General features: G+C 39.3%; 1 protein-coding gene across 1 annotated transcript in view; it reads right to left on the bottom strand.

The window, feature by feature from the left end:
* The window catches only part of LOC140486319 (syntaxin-binding protein 5-like), a 549,610-nt gene that overhangs the window by 390,375 nt on the left and 136,973 nt on the right, over window positions 1–22,262 (bottom strand). Inside the window, exon 3 of the mRNA XM_072585292.1 lies at window positions 21,517–21,598. Coding sequence (XP_072441393.1) covers window positions 21,517–21,598 — 82 coding nt within the window. The remainder of the gene's footprint in view (window positions 1–21,516; window positions 21,599–22,262) is intronic.

Raw genomic sequence — 22,262 nt, 5'->3', positions numbered from 1 at the left:
ACAACAACTTGGATTTATGTAATGCTTTTAAAGTAATAAACCATCACACAGCATGTCATTGGTGCATTGTAAAGTAAAATTTGACACTAAATCATATTAAGAGGTATTAGGATAGATAATCAAAAGCTTTATCAGGGTTTCAAGAATTATTTAAAAGGCAGACAGCTTTAGGTAGGGAATTCCAAAGCTTATGTCCTTGGCAGCAAAAGAAAGAACCATCAGTGGAGGAGCAATTAAAACTGTAGATGCTTACGAGGCTGAGAAATGTAGATAGCTAGGAATGGCTGTTCAGCTTTAGATAATTATAGAAGAGGAAAAGGCAATGAAATAGCATTGAGGGATCTGAAAACATGCATTTTAAAATTATGGCATTGTTTAACTAAAGGATGAAAAATGAGATTTAGCTCACATTAGGACAGAAGCAATATAATATGAGATGATCCAAATTTTAGAGTGGGGAGAATGTAAAAGCTTGGCCAAAAACAAGTTAAAATAACCATGTTTAGAGATAACAAAGACATAAATGAGTGTTTCAGTAGCATTTGAGCTGAGGTAGAGGTGAGTGGCAAGATAGAGAGGTGAAAATACATGTCTCAAGACACTGCAGGAGGTTGTTAGAAATCATCTTGATTCAGCCTTAGAAAAGCTGCCATGGAAGAGACAGAATCAAAAAACAGGATACAGAATCATAAACTGAAGGTATTAACTTCAGGCTTCCCATTATCCAATTGCAAGAAATCTCTGTTGATCTAGCATCCAATTGTAGGGTAATGTGACAACTTACATACAGTAAAATGGTTAAAGCAGAGCTGAGAGTGATCTGATATAGATGAAAACAGATGCTCTATTTTCAGATGTTATCACTTAGGGCCAACACACTGATGTCAAACAAGGGGTGTCAAAGATAGATCCATGAGGATATCAGAATCTGGGATCCAAATTGAATTGTAACTTTCAAAAGGGAACTGGATAAATATTTTAAGGAGAAAGAATTGCAGGGCTATGTGGAAAAGGCTGGGGATTGGAGTTTTAAAAATTATTTCATGGGGCATGGGCATTGTTGGCTAGGCTAGCATTTATTACCCATTCCTAGTTGCATTCGAGAAAATAGTAGTGAGCTGCCTTCTTGAGCTGCTGAAGTTCATGCATTGTACAGAGGCTCACAATTTCCTTAGTGGGGGAATTCCAGAATTTTGACCCAATGATAATGAAGGAACAGTGGTACATTTCCAAGTCCAAATGACGAGTGGCTTGGAGGGGAATGTTCAGGTGGTAGTGTTTCATGTATCCGCAGCCCTTGTCTTTCTAGATGGCAGTGGCTGAGTGTTCATAAGGTGCTGACTAAGGATCTTTGTTGAATTTCTGCAGTGCATCTTATAGAACATAGAACATAGAACAGTACAGCACAGAACAGGCCCTTCAGCCCACGATGTTGTGCCAACCACTGATCCTCATGTATGCACCCTCAAACTTCTGTGACCATATGCATGTCCAGTAGTCTCTTAAATGTCCCCAATGACCCTGCCTCCACAACTGCTGCTGGCAACGCATTCCATGTTCTCACAACTCTCTGTGTAAAGAACCCGCCTCTGACATCCCCTCTATACTTTCCTCCAACCAGCTTAAAACTACGACCCCTCGTGTTAGTCATTTCTGCCCTGGGAAATAGTCTCTGGCTATCGACTCTATCTATGTCTCTCACTACCTTGTATACCCCACCCAGGTCCTCTCTCCTCCTCCTCATCTCCAAAGAAGAAAGTCCGAGCTCAGTCAACTCTCTTCTTAACACAAGCCCTCCAGTCCAGGCAGCATCCTGGTAAACCTCCTTTGAACCCGCTCCAAAGCATCCACATCTTTCTTATAATAGGGCGACCAGAATTGGACGCAGTATTCCAAGTGCGGACTAACCAAAGTTTTATAAAGCTGCAACAAGATCTCACGACTCTTAAACTCAATCCCCCTGTTAATGAAAGCCAAAACACCATATGCTTTCTTAACAACCCTGTCCACTTGGGTGGCTATTTTAAGGGATCAATGTACCTGCACACCAAGATCCCTCTGTTCCTCCACATTGCCAAGAATCCTATCCTTAATCCTATACTCAGCTTTCAAATTCGACCTTCCAAAATGCATCACCTCACATTTATCCAGGTTGAACTCCATCTGCCACCTCTCAGCCCATCGCTGCATCATGTCAATGTCCCGCTGCAGCCTACAACAGCCCTCTATACTGTCAATGACACCTCCAACCTTTGTGTCATCTGCAAACTTGCTGACCCATCCTTCAATCCCCTCATCCAAATCATTAATAAAAATTACAAACAATAGAGGCCCAAGGACAGAGCCCTGTGGAACACCACCCACCACAGACTTCCATGCAGAATATTTTCCTTCTACTACTACTCGCTGCCTTCTGTTGGCCAGCCAATTCTGTATCCAGACAGCTATGTTCACCTGAATCCCATTCCTCCTGACTTTCTGAATGAGCCTACCATGGGGAACCTTATCAAATGCCTTGCTGAAGTCCATATACACCACATCCACAGCTCGACCCTCATCAACTTTTCTAGTCACATCCTCAAAGACCTCGATAAGGTTTGTGAGGCATGACCTGCCCGTCACAAAGCCGTGTTTGACTGCACTTAATCAAGCCATGCTCTTCCAGATGGTCATAAATCCTATCCCTCAGAATCCTTTCTAACACCTTGCAGATGACAGACGTGAGACTTACTGGTCTGTAATTGCCGGGGATTTCCCTATTTCCTTTCTGGAAGAGAGGAATTACATTTGCCTCTCTCCAGTCCTCAGGTACGATTCCAGTGGAGAGCGAGGATGAAAAGATCTTCGCAAGTGGCGAAGCAATTGCATTTCTCGTTTCCCAAAGCAGCCGAGGACAAATCTGGTCCGGGCCTGGCGGCTTGTCAATCTTAATGTTTGACAAAATTTTCAGCGCATCAGCTTCCTCTATCTCTAGCCATTTCAGCATGCACACCTTCTCTTCAAAGGTTTCATTCACTACAAAGTTCGTTTCTTTCGTAAAGACAGAAGCAAAAAAACTCATTTAGGGCTTCCCCTACCTCCTCAGACTCCACACACAAATTTCCTATGATATCCCTGATTGGGCCTACTCTTTCTTTGACCATTCTCTTACTCCTCACATAAGTGTAAAATGCCTTTGTGTTCTCCCTAATCTGTTCTGCCAAGCCTTTCTCGTGCCCCCTCCTGGCTCTCCTCAGACCATTTTTAAGCTCCTTCCTTGCCTGCCTGTAATTCTGTAGAGCTGAGCTTGACCCTAGCTTCCTCCACTTTACGTAAGCTACCTTTTTCCTTTTGACGAGAGGCTCCACCGCTCTAGTCATCCAAGGTTCCTTTATTTTACCACTTCTTGCCTGTCTCAGAGGGACATATTTATTCATCACTCGCAACAACTGTCCCTTATAGATTGTACATACTTTCTGCTGAGCATTGGTGATGGTGGGAGTGAATGTTTGGAGATGTGGTGCCAATCAAGCAGACTACTTTGTCCTAAATGATATCAAGATTCTTGAGTGTTGTTGGATCTGCACCCATTCAGCTAAGTGGGGAAAATTACGTTATAGCTTAAAAATGTGTTGCTGGAAAAGTGCAGCAGGTCAGGCAGCATCAAAGGAGAAGGAAAATCGACGTTTCGGGCATAAGCCTGAAGAAGGGCTTATGCCCGAAACGTCGATTCTCCTTCTCCTTTGATGCTGCCTGCCCTGCTGCGCTTTTCCAGCAACACATTTTTAAGTTCTAATCTCCAGCATCTGCAGTCCTCACTTTCTCCTAAAGTTCCATTATGCTCCTGACTTGTGCATTCTAGATGATGGACAGGTTTTGGGGAGTCAAGAGGCAAGCTACTTGCTGCAGTATTACCAGTCTCTGACCTGCTCTTATAGCCACTGTATTTGTATGGCTGGTCCAGTTCAGTTTGCGGTTAATGGTAACACCCCCAAGATGTAGAAGTGAGGGATTGAGTGAACGTAACGTTATTGAATGTCAAGGGGTGGTGGTTAGACTGGCTTTTATTGGAGATGCCAATTGCCTGGCATTTGTGATGTATAAATATTACTTATGCTGTGTTAATAGTATAATTCTTTCAAAGTGTTGCACAAGCACAGAGGAAACATACCTTCTTCTATTCTGTATCACTTCCTTAAGCGGACAGCCGAGGTAATTCAGTAAAATAATAAATATGTACAAGTGGTCAGCTGGAGGAGTATTTCATTCAGTGCTTATTTTGATGGTTATCAAAATACAGTTCCTTTAGTTTTTTTTCTGTACTTTTGACTGTGGACTGAAATTAGAAATGTTAGGGTGAAGCCAGCAAATCTTCACAAGAGCTGAAGTTGTCTCCTCTCTGCAGTAGCAAAAGAACCTTAAGCTTGAAGAAAACTAGTTTATTTTTCCCTCAGCTGTTTCTGAAAGATGTGGCTATTAAGCGATGTGCCAGTGATTTTATAAATGTGACCCAATCACCCTGGATGTTCTGCACACAAGTGAAAGTATCTGGAGAAGGAGAATCAAGTACCAACACACCCTGAAAAGCTAAAAAAGACCATCTCAGAGAATCCTGTGAGGAGGGAGCATTGTTCTGCCTTTCCAACTTTTCCCTCTGTCCATCATATCCAGGTTTTCCTTTCCTCTCTGAAGCTGTTGCATTTGACTATGCATGTAAAAATTAGCTGTTATAAGGGAAGTGAGAGAGTTAACTAGTATTGTTATATGTAAATGATCTGTAATTGTTTATCTGTGGGTGAAATCTAAGCAGTTGTAAAAAATAGTCATTCTTCCAAATACAGAAACATTTCCATGCTTTCTGACAATTTGGGATGAAAACAAATGGACAATTGGGGAATTTTGCTTACTTTTATAAAATTTTTAACTTTTGTGACAACTCTGGGAGTAGGGAGGCTTTATTTAAAAGCAAATACTATGGAAGCTGGAAATCTGAAACAACCACAGAGAATACTAGAGAAACTCAGCAAGGTTGGCAGTACCTGTTGAGAGAGAAATAGTTAACACTTCCAGTCGGTATGATGTCTTCAGCATCGAACTCAGTAATGCCCCAACACTTTATATGTGACAAGGTAATGGGACAGTCCAAATGTATACTTTAGCTAACCTCACATTATGGGCAAAGTCAGTTTGTATGTTCTGTCTTTTGGATGAAACATTAAGCTGACATCCATCTCTTGGTACTGTTCATAAAAATCCATGGCACTATTTGGAAGAGTGACGAGTTATCCCTGGTGTACTGGCCAATGTTTATCCCTTAATATACAGCACAAAACAAATTATTTGGTCATTATCACATTGCTATTTGTGGGAGTTTTCCAAGCATAAATTAGTTGTTTTTGTTTCCTGTATTACAATGATTATAAAGGACTTAATTAACTGGAAAGCTCTTTGAGATACCAGCTGGATGTGAAAAGCACAAACTAAATATGTCAATTTTTTAAATTATCCAGGAACCACATCCAATCTGTGAGAATACCTCATTTTGGTGTTGAATACTTATGATAAAATAAACAAACTACTTTGGTTTGGGTTTAGAGTACTAAATCATAAAAGTGTTAGGCAACCTTTACTGAATACAGCGTGACTAGTTTGAGAGGCATATTTAACCTTTTGAACGTGATGCAATAGACAGAAATTATTTTTTACTCATGAACTTAGTGTTACCTTAAACTTAACTGACTTAAAGCTTTACATAAGCTAGTTGTGCAACCTTTCAAACAAAGCACCTTGGAACTCTAATCTTGCTTTGTTTACGCCAATTTGCATGTGGAGCAAATAGTAATGCTGAGGTTATAACCTTTTTGGTTCTGCTTCTTAATTCAGCAGAACCTCATTCCTAGTCCCATCTATTATGTTGGTATTTACATGGACAATGATCACTAGATCCTTCCCCTCCTACTCCAAGTCCCTGTCCAGTCCAAAAAGGGATGCCCTGAATCTTGGCACCAGTCAGGCAACATAGCCTTTGGAATTCTCTGTCTTTGCTGCTGGGCTATAATAACATGAAACAGTTAATGTACTAATTGGAGTTTTCAAGATAAGAAGACTGTACTCATTCTTTCTGCACAGTTTTTTTTCCCTTTATTCATTCATAGGATGAGGGCATCACTGGCCATGCAGCATTTGTTGCCCATCCCTAATTGCCCCGCCAACAGTTGAGAGTCAACTACATCGCTGTGGCTCTGGAGTCACATTTAGGCCAGATCAGGTAAAGAAGACCAGGTAATGTCCGTAAAGGACATTAGTGAACCAGATAGATTTTTCTGACAATCGTCAATGGATTCATGGTCATCATGAGACTTTTTAATACCGGATATTAATTGAATTCAAATTTTACCATCTGCCACGGATCTCCAGAATGATATCTGGGTAATAGTCCAGTGATAATAGTCCACTAGGCCATCACCTCCCTAGTTTACGACCTGAGTAATGCTGGAATTGGAAAAAAAAGTGTAGGATTTAAGGCCTTAGTTTCTTCACTAAAGAGAAAACTAAAGCTAGTAATGGGAAGTAGAAAAACAGTAAACAAAAATCGAAGACAGTAGGAAAAATACCAACATCAAATTAGGTCAAATACAGAAAAATGTTAAAAAGGCAAAATTGAAGACATGCTATCTGAAGGTGCGCAACATTTGCAACAAGGTACAGAGGAACCTCGATTATTCAAATATCAGATTATCCGGCAAGACCACATGTTCCTGATGCTTGGCCAAACTATGTTATCCAGCATTTGATTATCCAGAATTCAATTAAGCAAATGAAATACTCCCCACCTGTGTCCTTCGGTTAATCGAGGTTCCTCTGTAAATGAATTGATGACATGAAGAAAAGTGGCTGAAGTGTGATCAAGGTAGTGATCTGAGAATTCAAGAATGCTTGAGATTGAGGAAGGGCAGGCAAAAAGAAAAAGATGATGGGGTAGTGCTATAAGTAAATGATGAGATTAGTATATTAGTGACAGATTGTTTGATCTGTCAGAAGAGAAGGATCTAGAATCTGTTTAGGTGGAGCTAAGAAATATTAAAAGATAGCAAAATCATTGGCAATTCTATTGTCTATTCATCAAAGAGTAATGGTTATGTAAAACATGACATAAATCAGGAAATTGCAGGTATATGTAATAAAGATAATGCAGAGAATATAGAGACTTCAATGTACATATTGACAGGGGAAATCTAATAAGCACCAATGCTGTGTGGTACAAATACCTGATATGCGAACAAGATGATTTTCTAAAGCAGCATGTTGAGAAAAAAGTAAAGGGCAGGCCGATTTGGATCTAGTGTTTTACAATGGAAAAGGATTACTTAATAATTTTGTTGTAAAGGAAATTTTGGGAAAGAGTGACAATAGTGTGTAGAATTATCCACAAAGTTTAAAACCAATGTAGTTCAATCTAAAACTCAGGTCTTAAATTTAAACAAAGCAAATTATGAATGTGTGAGTGGCAAGTTAGCTGTGGTAAACTGGGAAAATACTTGAAAAATATGATGTTACAAAGGCAATGGCTAGTATTTCGGTAGTTACTAAATGGTTTACAACTAGACTATGTTCTTTTGCAGAACACTCCATAAGGAAAAGTGAGCCAACTGATGGCTGGCAAAGCAAATTAAAGATAATTTTAGATCAAAGCAGGAGGCTAATAAAGTTGCCAAAAATAATAGTAAATAGGATTAGATGCATTTAAGAATTCAGCAAAGGAAGGCTTAGAAACTGTTAAAGAAAAAGAGAAAAGATTATGAATGTAAAGTAACAATAATGAACAGGAATAACTCCTACACATATGTAAAAAGAAAATGGTCAGCAAAGTCAAAATGTGAGTCCATTACAGGCAGAGACAGAAGAATTTATAATGGGAAACAGGGAAATAATGAAACTAAATAATTATTTTGTGTCTGTCTTCATTAAGGAAAGATACAAAAGATTTGCCAGAAATAATTAGAAATCCAAGGGACAAGTCAGAATGAGAAACAGAAATCAGTAAAAATGTAGTATTAGAGAAATAAATGGGATTGAAAGTTGACTCTAGGAGAAAGAGTCAAAAAATGTGGCGCTGAAAAAGCACAGCAGGTCTGGCAACATCTAAGGATCAGGACAGTCGACATTTCATGCAAAAGTCCTTCATCGGGAATGTGAATGAATTACGTCCCAGAGAGAGGAGGTTATAAAAATAGTGAAAACACTAGTGGTCATTTTGAAAATTATGTAGATTCAGGAGCAGCATCTGCAGATTGGAATGTAACTCTATCATCTCAGAAAGGAGGGAGGAAGAAAAAAAAGGGATTCACAGGCCTGTTAGCTTAATGTCACTTGTAGGGCAGGGTTATTATTATCTATTATTAAAGACATGATAACTGGACATTTAGAAACAAATGTTCTTATTGGGAAGGGTCAACAATGAATTTAACATAATTCCAGGAATGAGGAATTTCAGGTATGTTTAGATTTGAGAAGTGAGGACTGTTCTCCTTGGAGAGAGGAAGGCTAAAAGAAATTAATTTAAAAAATTCAAAAGCAAGAGGGGGCTGGATAGAGTAACTATGGAGAAACTGTTCCTGCTGGTAAAAGAACAAAAGACCAAACGATCAAGATTTTAAGCGATTTGCAAAAGAAGTAAACCTGATGTGAGAGAAAGCTATTTTGCACAAATGGCTCGAATCCGGAATGCACTGTAGAACATAGAACATAGCACAGTACAGGCCCCTACCTGTGAAACCAATCTGAAGCCTATCTAACCAACATGATTCCATTTTCATCCATATGTTTATCCAATGACCATGTAAATGCCCTTAAAGTTGGCAAGTCTACTCCTGTTGCAGGCAGGCTGTTCCATGCCCTTACTAGTCTGAGTAAAGAAACTACCTCTGACATCTGTCCTATAACTATCACCCTCAATTTAAAGCTGTGACCCCTCATGCCAGCCATCACCATCTGAGTAAAAAATGCTCTCACTCTCCACCCTATATAATCCTTTGATTATCTTATAATGTCTCAATTAAATAGAAACAATGTGCAAGGGCATGGGGAAAAGAAGTAGGATGGCACTAAGCCATGCTGTTCATTTGGAGAGCTGGTACAGACTTGATGGGTAGTCTCCTTCTGAACCATAAGACTTCTATGATTCTGTGATTTATGAAGGCAACTCACCATATTTTTAAGATGTTAATATCAGAGCAGATAAAGTGGGAATCAGTGGACATGGTTTATTTTTATTTCCAAGTTTGATAAAGTCCTTTGATAAGGGGAAGGTGATGGCCTCGTGGTATTATCGTTAGACTACTAATCCAGAGACCCAGATAATCTTCTGGGTTCAAATCCCGACATGGCAGATGGTGGAACTTGAATTCGATGAAAAAAAATGGAATTAAGAATCTACTGATGATCATGAAATCATTGCCAAATGTTGGAAAAATCCATCTGCTTCACTAATATCCTTCATAGAAGGATATCTGCCATCCTTACCTGGTCTGGCCTACATGTGACTCCAGACCCACAGCAATGTAGTTGACTCTCAATCACTCTCTGAAATGGCCAAGCATGCCATTCAGTTGCACCAGTCGCTACATAATCTCAAAGAAATAAAATGAGATGGGTCACCTGGCATTGACCGAGACATCAGAAAAGACAATGGCAGAAAAAGCTCTGTTGATCTTGCAAAGTCCTCCTCACTAACATCTGGGGGCTAGTGCCAAAATTGGGACAACTGTCAAGCAACAGCCTGATACAGTAATACTCACGGAATCATACCTTACAATGTCCCAGACAGGACCATCACCATCCCTGGATATGTCCTGTCTCACTGACAGGACAGACCCAGCAGAGCCAGTGGCACAGTGGTTTACAGTCTGTTGGTCTGTGAATCCTCAATATTGACTTCAGACCCCATGAAATTTCATAGTTTCAGGGTAAACGTGAGCAAGGAAAGATCCGACTGATTACTACATACCATCCTCCCTAAGTTTCTGAATCAGTATTCCTCCATGTTGAACACCACTAGAGGAAGCACTGAGGAGGGTAAGGACACAGAATGTGAGAGATTTAAATGTCCACCACCAAGAGTGGCTCAGCAGCAGTACTATTGATCAAGCTAGTCCAGTCCTAAAGGACATAGCTGCTAGAATGGGCCTGCAGCAAGTGGTGATGGAACCAACAAGATGGCAAAAGATACTTGACCTCATCCTTACCAATCTGTCAGCTGCAGAAGCATTTGTCAATGACAGTATAGATAAGAGTAACCACTGCACAGTCCTTGTGAAGACAAAGTCGTGCCTTCACATTGAAAATAACCTCCACCGTGTTGTGTGGCATTATCATCATGCCAAATGGGACAGACTTTGAACAGATCTAACAACTCAAGAGTGGGCTTCCTTGAGACATTGTGGGCTATCAACAGCAGCAGAATTGTAGTCTAGCACAATCTGTAACCTCTATGCCCAGCATATCTACCCCACTCAACCATTACCATCAAGCCAGGGGATCAACCCTGGTTCAATGGAGAGTGCAGAAGGCCATGGTAGGAGCAGCATCAGGCATACCTGAAGATGAGGTGTAAACCTGGTAAAGCCACCAAACAGGACTACCTGCATGCCAAACAGCATAAGCGGCATGTGATAGACAGAGCTAAGTGATCCCATAATCAACAGATCAGACCTAAGCTCTGCAGTCCTGCTACATCTAGGATGATTAAACTCACTGGAGGAGGAGGCTCCACAAATATCCCCATCCACAAATGATGGAACAGTCCAGCACATTAGTGCAAAAGATAAGGCTGATAAATCTTCAGCCAGAAGTGCCAAGTGGATGATCCATCTCTGCCTCCTCCATTGTTCCCAGCATTACAGATACCAGTCTTCAGCCCATTTGATTCACTCCACATGATATCAAGAAACAGTTGGAGGCACTGGATACTGAAAGACCATGGATCATGACAACATTCCAACAATAGTACTGAAGATTTATGCTTAGGACTTGCTACTCCCCTAGCCAAGCTGTTCCAGTACAGTTACAACACTGGCATCTACCCGAAAATGTGGAAAATTGCCCAAGTATGTCCTGCACATAAACAGGCAGGACAAATCCAAGCTGGTCAATTACCGGCCCATCAGAATACTCTCAATCATCAGCAAAGTGATGGAAGGTGTCATCAACAGTGCTATCAAGCAGCATCTGCTTATTCAATTTCCTGCGCAGTGACAAACAGTTTGTGTTCTACCGGAACCACTCAGCTCCTGACCTCAGTACAGCCTTGGTTCAAACAAGGACAAAAGAGCTGAATTCCCTCTGCAATTGCCTCTGTGAGGTGAGAGTCACAGCCCTTGACATCAAGGCTGTATTCGACTGAGTGTGGCATCAAGGAGCCCGAGCAAAACTGGAATCAATGAGTACCAGGGGCAAACTCTCTAATGGTTAGAGTTATACCCGACACATAGGAAGATGTCAACATTAGAGTGGTGCTGGAAAAGCACATTCGAAGAGCAGGAAAATCGATGTTTCGGGCAGGAGCCCTTCATCAGGAAATTGGTCATGGTTGTTGGAGGTCAGTCATCTCAGCTCCGGGACATCTCTGCAGGACTTCCTCAGGGTAGTGTTCTAAGCCCAACCATTTTCAGTTGCTTCATCAATGATGTTCCCTCCATCATAAGGTCAGAAGTAGGGATGTTTGCATAATGTTCAGCACTACTCAAGATTCCTCAGACACTGAAGCAGTCCATGTCCAAATGCAATAAGATCTGGACAATATCTAGGCTTGGGCTGACAAGTGACAAGTGACCACACAAATGCCAAGCTATGAACATCACCAATAAAAGACAATCTAACCACTGCCCCTTGACATTCAATGGTGTTTCCATTACTGAAACCCCCTTTATCCGCATCCTGGGAGTTATCATTGATTAGAAACTCAACTGGACTCACCACATAAACACAGTGGCTACAAAAGCAGGTCGAAGGCGAGGAATGCTGTGACGAATAATTCACCTCCTGATTCCCGAAAGTGTATCCACCATTCAAAAGGCACAAGTCAGAAGTGTGCAGCCAACAATACTCAAGAAGCTTGACACCATCCAGGACAAGGCATCCACAAGCATCCACTCCCTCCACCACCAATGCTCAGTAGCAGCAGTGTGCACTACTTACAAGATACGTTTGCAGAAATTCACCAAAAATCCTCAGACAGGAGCTTCCAAACCCGTGGCCACTTCCATCTAGAAGGACAAGGACAGCAGATATCTGGGAACACCACTACCTTCAAGTTCCCCTCCAAACCACTCACCATCCTGACTTGGAAATATTTCACCACTCCCTCAATGTCACTGGGTCAAAATCATGGAATTCCCTCCCTAATGGCATTGAGGTCAACTCACAGCAGGTGGACTGCAGTAGATCAAGAAGGGAGCTCACCACCACCTTTCCAAGGGCAACTCAGGATGGGAATGAATGCTGGCCAGCCAACAATGCCCACATCTTACTAAATGAATAAAAAAAACACAGGGAACTAAACAAAATTAAAACAGATAGGAAGGGAGCAATGTATTAGATCGGATTGAATATTGGATCATGGAAAAAAAGTCAAAGAGTAGGAATAATTGGTTCATTTTCAGGTTGGTAGGCTATAAATAGTAGGGAATTGCAATGATCAGTGCTTGAGTCCCAGATGTTCATAAACTACATCAATGATTTGGATGCTGGGAACCAAAAGTCTGCAAATGACACAAAGCTAGATGCGAATGAAATTTCTTAAATAGTGAGAAATAGAGATACTTTCATGTCAACAAGAATGTGGATTGTCTGTGTTCAAAAACTCCTCGAAAGCTAATAAGAAGGTGCAGCAAGCAATTAGAAAGATAAAGCACATTTGCTTTTGTCACAAGTGGATTTGAGTGCAGTAATAGAGGTGTTTTGCTTCAACTACATAGAACCTCAGTGAGAATGCATTTGGTGTTTTGAGTGCATTTTTAATCTTTTTAAGAGTCATAGAGATGCACAGCACAGAAAGAGACCTTCGGTCCAACTCGTCCATGTCGACTAGATATCCCAACTCAATCTAGTTCCACCTGCCAGCATTTAGTCCATATCCCTCCAAACCCCTTCTATTCACATGCCCATTCAGATGTCTTTTAAATGTCGCAATTGTACCAGCCTCCACCATTTCCTCTGGCAGCTCATTCAACGTACCATCCTCTGCATGAAAAAGTTACCCGTTAGTCTCTTTTATATCTTTCCCCTCTCACCCTAAATCTATGCCCTCTAGTTCTGGATTCCCCCACCCCAGGGAAAAGACTTTGTCTATTTACCCTATCCATGCTCCTCATGATTTTATAAACCTCTATAAGGTCACCCCTAAGCCTCTGACACTCCAGGGAAAACAGCCCCAACCTATTCAATGTCTCCCTATAGCTCAAATCCTCCAACCTTGGCAATATCCTTATAAATCTTTTCTGAACCCTTTCAAGTTTCACAGCTTCCTTCCGATAGGAAGGATACCAGAATTGTACACAATATTTCAAAAGTGGCCTAACCAATGTCCTGTACAGCCAGAACTGGCTCAAAAGTAGAAGACAGAGGATGGTAGTGGAGAGTTGTTTTTCAGACTGGAGGCACATCAGTGGTGTGCCACAAGGATTGTTGTGGGTCCACTACTTTTAGTCATTGATATAAATGATTTGGATGTGAGCATAAGAGGTATAGTTAGTAAGTTTGCAGATGACACCAAAATTGGAGGTGTAGTGGACAGTGAAGAAGGTTACCTCAGATTACAACAGGATCTTGATCAGATGGGCCAATCGGCTGAGGAGTGGCAGATGGAGTTTAATTTAGATAAATGCGAAGTGCTGCATTTTGGGAAAACAAATCTTAGCAGGACTTATACACTTGATGGTAAGGTCCCAGACAGTGTTGCTGAACAAAGAGACCTTGGGGTACAGGTTTATCGCTCCTTGAAATTAGAGTTGCAGGTGTTTGGTATTGGTCAGAGTATTGAGTACAGGAGTTGGGAGGTCTTGTACTTCATCAGGAAGAGTGTGATTTCCATAGAGGCAGTGCAATGAACATTGAATAAACTGACTCCTGGCTGTCCGTGAGGAAGTAAAAAGGACCCATATTTCCTTGGGTTTATCAGATTGAGAGACAAGTTCAATGAAACTTACAAAATTTGATACAGAAAAGACACTTTCCTTAGCAGAGGGCCTAAAATAGGGGGTTACAGTCTCAGAATTAGGGACAATCGAATATGACTGAGTTGAGGAAGCTTTTCTTTATTCAGCATTGGTGAACCTTTAAAATCCCTTACCACAGAAGACTGTGGAAGCCCAGTTATTGAGTATGTTAAAGATGGTGATCAATAGATATTTAGAGTTATGAGGTTAGTGTGGGAACATAGCATTGAGGTAGCCAGCTGTAGAAGATCAGAGCAGGCTCATGAACTGGATGACTTACTTCTGCACCAATGTTCCTAATAACCTGTCAGAATCATACTCACAAACTCAGACTTTACAGCTATGTTCCAAACTCCTCTATCACAACCCTTGCGTATGTACTGATCAATCAGTGGGACAAGTCAACATAGAAACAGGCTTAAACTATTTAGCTGCTTGGGCATTTTTCACTGTTCAACAAGATCATAGTTGATTTTCACTGTTTTGTTTTCTATTTGAGGACTAACTCCATAGCCTCCCAAAGTAATGTTACTAGAGTCCATGAAACATTTTTCAGGAATTCTTTATTTACTGTTTGATTGAGACAACATTATTTTTAAACAGAGAGTCTGCATCCTTCCAGTTCTTTCTATGTAATCATGTGACTTTTACATCATCATTGTATGCATTTGATTTGAACCCATTACCCTATATAACTTCCCAAGTCATTATCTTCTTTATATACACATTATAAAGATATTTCCCAGATGATCTTCACCAGTGGTCAGCACTGCTACTTCACAGCATCCGGGTTCAATTCCAGCCATGAGTTGACTGTATGTGTAGAATTTGCATAGACCCTGTCTAAGTGATCTTCTGCCGGGTGCTCCGGTTTCCTCCCATAGTTGAAGTATTGCAGGTCAGGTGGATTGGCCATGCTAAATCATCCATAGCATCACAGAGATATGTAGGCTGGTGGATTAGCCATGAGAAATACAGGGTTATTGGGGATGAGATGGGGCTGGGGCTGGGTGGGATGTTTTTCGGAGGGTTGGTGCAGACTTGATGAGCTGAAAAGTCTCTTTCCACACTTTAGAGATTCTACAATTCCATCAGTCTCCACAGAGTTAGTCTCTTTGATGCTTCACTTATCTGATCTAGTGCTTGTCTCATTCAGACGTCTAAAATGTTACGCACTGGTCTGTCAGACTGAATGTTCCTCTCGAATAGTTGCAGATCCTTCTTATAAGAAATTGTTCCAAGTTTTTATTGGTTTCTTATTCAATGATTTCATGCATGACAATTTTTCTACATAATTTCATGGTTAATTTCAATTATATACAATCTCAACTGTTGTGTATTCGCTATGACTATTCTTTCTCTATTGATCACTTTTCCCCAGATTGCAGCTCTGATAACTTGTGTGACATTTCATACCTTGTCCCTTTGTTTCTCTTCACATTGTGACATTCTGATGCAGTAATTCACAGTATGTTAACTCAATATATCTGAGACGCAGAGAGGAAAGTTGTGTTGTCAATCCGTTGCCCATCAATAATTTTGAAGTTGACAACCAATTCTGTATTGATGAGGATCAATAACTCAATAATACAAGATTTCATCTTCGTTTTCAGTAATATCTTTACTATTGCACTTTTTGATTAGCTTCCACTTTTTTGAGGGTATTGGGGTGAACTAGTAACATGCAATGAAATCATAGTCAAATGCAAGCTGTGGAACATTATTGTCTTGATCAATGTTTGAAATGCCATGCATTGACTAGATTTTAAAGTGATTTTATTATTGCATTTGTTCTGATATTGTATAGATGCTTGACTACAATCTATCTTAAGTAATAGTCTGAGACAATGATGAAGTGTTTCCTTTGAACTGGAATGGATCCACTCACAGGTATTTCCAAGGCCTTGATGGAAAAGATGAAGAGTAGTTCTTTTTTTTCCCTCGGCTGTTTACCACACAAGTAATACAGTCAGCAATTGTTTCCTGTATTAACCAATCGAACCCTAACCACCAGAATCACTACTGTGTCCTTGCATGATACTTTGTAATTCCTAGATTTGCACAATGAAGGCAAAGAGCGCTTGGAAATGTTAACCTCTTATTAAAAATTGTCGATCAATGACAATGATATGTTTATGTTGTTCAAAGTACTGACATAATATTGCACTTATAGATACACAGTCTAGCCATCCTTCCAGACAATATTTCCAGACTTGCATACATTTTTAACCTTATTCCTGTGCTGCGCAAAGGTTTGCAAGGTTCCATAGTAGCTAGTATGTGTTTCATAACATTTGACATAGAGGCTTCAACTTGTCCAATGATGCCCACGTCTGTTTGTTCTGCTGAACTCAATGGTTTCCTCACCACTGTCTGCTTAGTATTTCATCTTTATATATTCAGTTGTTGTCTGAGAGTCTCAATTTGAACTGATCAATTCCGGAAGCAACTTGGCTATTTCATTTGTATTCAGAAGAGTGACAAATGGATCATAGTCAGTTTCAATCTTGAACTGGAACTCCATCACATAATCTGAAATACTTCACGCATTCCTGTTAAACAAACATTTTCAACTGTGATAGAAGGCCGTTCTCTGTCTTTTCAAGATTGAGTGGCATAATGGACTGGACTCTGTTTTCTATCTTTCTGCACCTGAGTGAGTATTGTCCCCAGTTTTGTTGAAGATTCATTACCTGTTATCACAGGTAGTTAATGTGGATCACAATATGCTAGGATTCTAAGGATATCAGGATTTGCTCAATTTGGCTCAGGTTTTTACTGATTGACATTCCGACAGTTTTATTTTTCTATCTTTATTTGATTCTGATTTATATTACTTTGGCATCCTTATATTTGTTCTTTAGTCTTAGCACCGTTTTCATCTGCAGATTTTCAAGTCCTCTAATTTCCTTACGCAATCCTACACAACCATCCAAAGTTCCAAAGAACTCATTGGACTGAAAAAGGTTTCTTCAGCACTTTCTGCCCCTTTTAAATTTAATGAGCTGAAGTCTCAGCAAGAGCTCTCAATTTTCATGATCTCACCTAAGGCTACTACTGAACAAGTCAGATTCCAGCGTGAAATATGTCTTGATTGGTCTTTTTAATTTAACGTCAATCACTGAAGCATAGGCATAGAATGCTCCAGAGTTTTCTTCAACAGTAAAAATAGAACAAATTTGTATTACATAACAGAAAATTAAATCACTAAATATGAAATACAGTTTGAAAGATCTTTAAACACAGCAAAATGAAGTCTCCCCACCTATTCCCTAATACCTTTATAGCCTTTCAAATGCAGAAAAATTACCCTTTAACATTAAACCTTTAGTTTTGACCTAATTGCTTTATCCATTTCTGTCCTGTGAACTGTGAAGACATTTTGTTTGAATACACACAACACTGAGAGCTTAAACTTTCTTAGTCTTTTAACAGATTCACCAATTTCTAATCAAACACATTTAGTCTAGTAGCTTCATAAGCTCAACGTTTATACAAAAAATAACTGAGCTTTCCCCCTAACTGTCCTACATTTCTTTCTACAAGAGAAAGTGTATTTGTTTTATAACAACAATCCACTGTCTTCTGAAACAGCTCAAAAAACTTTCAATGTCTTTGAATGGTCTAAATAAAAAGCAAATAGGTGTATTCAATGTTTAAAAACCCTCTCAGTGATAAACCCCACAGTACAAACAATCTTGGATTGACATTCCAAATGTTTGCAGTCACCTGCTTGCTGAGTCATGCTAAAGTAGATCATAATTCTGGAAACAACTCTCAGGTATTATTCTTTTTCTAAACTGTTCACAAAGGGAACCAACACCCATGTATCACTAATTTAAAATACATACTCTAACAATAATATTACTGTCTAAATAACTGACACACCATTCATTACACTATTCACTTACAGTTTTACACTTACCGAGTCTATCCTACCAATCATTATCTTAAAGCCCATTTACCATCTGAGCTATTCAATTAGCTAGAATACAGATCCCCTGTACCAAAGGACTAGCTCCCTTTTTATCCACCACAGCTGAACAAAGACACCTTGGATTGCAGGTTCAAAGTTCCTTGAAAATAGAGTCTCAGGTAGATAGAATAGTGAAGAAGGCATTTAGTATGCTGTCCTTTATTGGTCAGAACATTGAGTAGAGGAGTTGGGAGGTCATGTTGCGGCTGTACACGACATTGATTAGGCCACTTTTGGAATGTTACGTGTAGTTCTGGTCTACTTCCTATTGGAAGGATGTTGTAAAGCTTGGAGGGTTCAGAAAATATTGACAAGGATGTTGCCAGGGTTGGAGGGTTTGAGCTATATGGAGATGCTGAAAAGGCTGGGGCTGTTTTCCTTGGATCATCAGAGGCTGAGGGGTGACCATGTAAAGATTTATAAAATCATGAGGGGCATGAATAGGGTAAATAGACAAGATCTTTTCCCTAGGCTAGGAGAGTCCAGAACTAGAGGGCATACATTTAGGGTGAGAGGGGAAAGATGTAAAAAGGGACCTAAAGGGCAACGTTTTCACCGCAAAGGGTGGAGTATGTATGGAATAAGGTGCCAGAGGAAGTCATGGAGGCTGGTACAATTACAACATTTAAAAGTCATCGGGATGGGTATATGAATAGAGGGATATGGGCCAAGTGCTGGCAAATGGAACTAGATTAACTTAGGATAACTGGTGTCATGGACGAGTTGGACCCATGGGTCTGTTTCTGTGCTGTACATCTCTATAGCTATATGGTTTGAGTGCTCAGTGTTGAAATACCTGGCTCCTACACATTTCACTCACCAACAAATTTAAACTTTGCAATTTTTTCCATGCCAATTTATACTGTAGTTCAGGTATCAATCTAGATATTGTTACATTTAAACATTTGCATTTTAATTTGTACTTTACTTCCTCAAACTCCTTCTGAAAGACCTCATTTCTAGTTCCCCTTCCATTATAGATTCCTAACTAAATACTCAACAACAATATACTTGGTTTGCTTCTCCAAATCTTCACCAGTTATATGATTGCTGCTGATTGACACCCTGTTTGTTTCTAATAATTTTTGCAATAATAATCAATGTGCCAGAAAATTACATTGGCTGATGATTTTTTTAAATAGTGTTAATATTGCCTATTGTGACTTGCAACACACACAATTTATTGTAAGGGTTTTTGGCTTTTAAACTAGTAACTTGTGGGTTTTCAGTGAGTATGAGGTTATTCATTGGTAAATATTTTTGTAGCCATGGGTGATTTCTTTTAAAAAACAAATTTTGTGGGCTGGGTTTAGAAATAATGTTTTTTTTCTGTAAGTTTGTAGGGCTTTATAACAAGGTGAACAAGCTTCCGTTTAGAATGTCAGAAAGCTTAGAGACAGATGTGTTGTTTTGCGTTTTATTTTGAGTCTTGGACAGTCTGGTGTAGTCATTTGATGTAGACTTTGTATAGATCAATGTTCTGGAGAAGTGAAGGATATACTGAAACTGGATTACCTAAGAATCTTGCGTTGACGATAATTCCAAACAGAAGTGTTGGGATAAAGCCTTGAAGAGATTACTTAAGACTGCAAATGTTTAAACTCAGGTGTCTAGTTGATCCAGAAAGAAGCTCTCTGAAGTTCCAGTCTGTAAGTTAGTCAGAAGACGTTCAAAACTATCGATGGTATTAGAGACAGAGACTCTGGTATATAAGTATTGTTTTGGGTATTGTACAAGATGTGTTTTTAATTACTATACCAGGGTGTGCTATACAAAAGATACTGTTTCTCTTGTAAACGAGTGATTTGGGATTAATCAGATTATATTTCGACTGTGTTTAAACATCTTTGAAATTATCTTATAAATAGATGGTTTGGATTATTCTATTTTGTCATCATTTATTTTGTTAATAAACTTCTGTTCTATTGTTAAAGCAAAATCTGCAGCATTGCGTGCTTACATTTCACTGTCGGACCCTTTCTTTAAAACCAAAGTAAAATAAATTATGACCTATCAAGCTAGGTTTCAGTCTAGGATCTGACTTGTCCTGTAATAATGTCAGCCAAGATCATTACATACCACATTCATCAACACATGAATATTTAGTGCAAAAGCCATCGGCAATATGAATAATTTGATAATATTTAGTCAATCATGAGTTGTTGAAATTTAAAAAGTACTTTGCAATAGTTCAATCATTTCACAACTTCTATTTGTATAAGACTGCTTGATTAATGATAGCATTAGGTATACAATAACCAGCATAAATTAAAGACAACCATATTTTCATGACATAGTTGTAATTTAATCTGAGAAATTGCAGTGGCTCAGAGCAATCACGGAGCTTATAGTTAAAGTTGGCCACAGTGGACTTTGTGATGTAGATGCACCATCTGTTTAGAAAAAAGGTTTATAAAGGTGAAAATAACAGACAGAAAAGATGCATAGAAAAGTGAAAGTTGTAAGAGGGAAAGAAAAGAGCAAACATCAAAAGCATTGTGTTTATATATATGTTACTGAGTAAAGTCAACTGTAAATTTATTACTACTGCATTTTACTTAGAGAATAAACCTTACCAGAAAAACAAAAATCTTAAACTTGTAGCTTTCTTTTAACACAGGGTGTACTGAGTTATTCAGAGGTGTTTTATATTCAACAAACAAACTTACACATCTTTTATAATTCTGTTACCCTTGGACTTATTTGAAATTGTACTTTAATTTTAAAAAATCAGGTACATTTTGTTATTTTTAACAAAATAACTGTACATGATTGTTCATGACTGCTTCAGAAATTTCGACGAGTTATGTTGGATTCTTGAATTGAAAAATATTTCATGAACTACTATTTTTTGGCCAGAAGTGTCAATAGGCCCACCAAAATGTGCGGATTTATGATAGAGATGCACACAATAACTTGCACCTCAAAAACATTCCTGTCATCTAGGGTTACTATAAGTAGCACACAGGCCAGGAAGGTAAGAAATTAAGCATTATGTGACATGGAAATCCTAAACCATCTTCTAACAGGTTACATGAAATGATAACAGATGCCCAAAGCCTGTGATAACCATTATCTATGTGGATTCCTAGGGCAATCAAAGAGTCTGCCAAAATTATTTAAATTAGCTGATCTTACAAATTTGCCCAGAGTCAGCATTGCATTCCCTAAGCAGGAGAATTTTCCATTGTACTAATCTCTACCAGCACATCCAGAGCATTTGATCAATGATCTCTGCACACAAGTCATCTAATATATATTGCACAACACGTTTTAAATGTATACTATTACTTGACAATGATTTTCTATATTTAAAAGAAGAGAGGCAATTGAGTATGATTACCTTACCTCATTGATTAGGAACTGAAGCTGCAGCACAGCTGCCCCACTTTCATGTTGACAGTAACAATCAACCCCAGGACGACCTAAACTGGTGGAATATGAGTTAAGGAATCTGCTATTCACATGAAAGATACAGTCAACTTTAAAACAATATTTGTTTAATTTAGCTAATAACTTAAATTGATATTGGTTAAAAATTGCCTCCAATTACAGCTTGAGCTTTAGGATGCATATTTAGTCCATTGATTGAAATATGGAAAACAAGAGCAGGAATAAACCAGGCCCACATTCATCCAGATCATGGTTAATCTTCTATCTTAGCACAATACTTCTACTCTCTAGAAATCTATTTACTTTCTCAAATGTATTTAGTGACTTGGCTTCACAGCATTCCATGGTCGAGAATTTCACAGTTTAACCACCCTGGGTGAAGAAATCTCTTATCAGTCCGAAATGGCCTAATGCATATTCTGAGACTGTGACCCATTGTTTTGGATGCCCCTGCCAGTGGAAATGTCATGCCTGTATCCAAGTCTATCCAGCTGTGTCAGAATTTTATACATGCCAATGAGATCCCCCTTCATCCTTCCAAACTCCAGTAAGTATCAGCCTAGTTAATCTAACATCTCTTCATGCAACTTACCATCCCAGGAACTTTGCTGCACTCCCTTTAGGCAAACAAATATTTTCTTAGATTAGGATTCATAAATCCACCAGATGTAGTCTCACCAAGGTCCTGTATGACTGCAGTA

This window comes from Chiloscyllium punctatum, chromosome 15, assembly GCF_047496795.1.
Source record: "Chiloscyllium punctatum isolate Juve2018m chromosome 15, sChiPun1.3, whole genome shotgun sequence".
NCBI lineage: Eukaryota > Metazoa > Chordata > Chondrichthyes > Orectolobiformes > Hemiscylliidae > Chiloscyllium > Chiloscyllium punctatum.
Note: the sequence above shows the minus strand (reverse complement) of the source record. Positions and strands in the feature narration are given on the sequence as shown.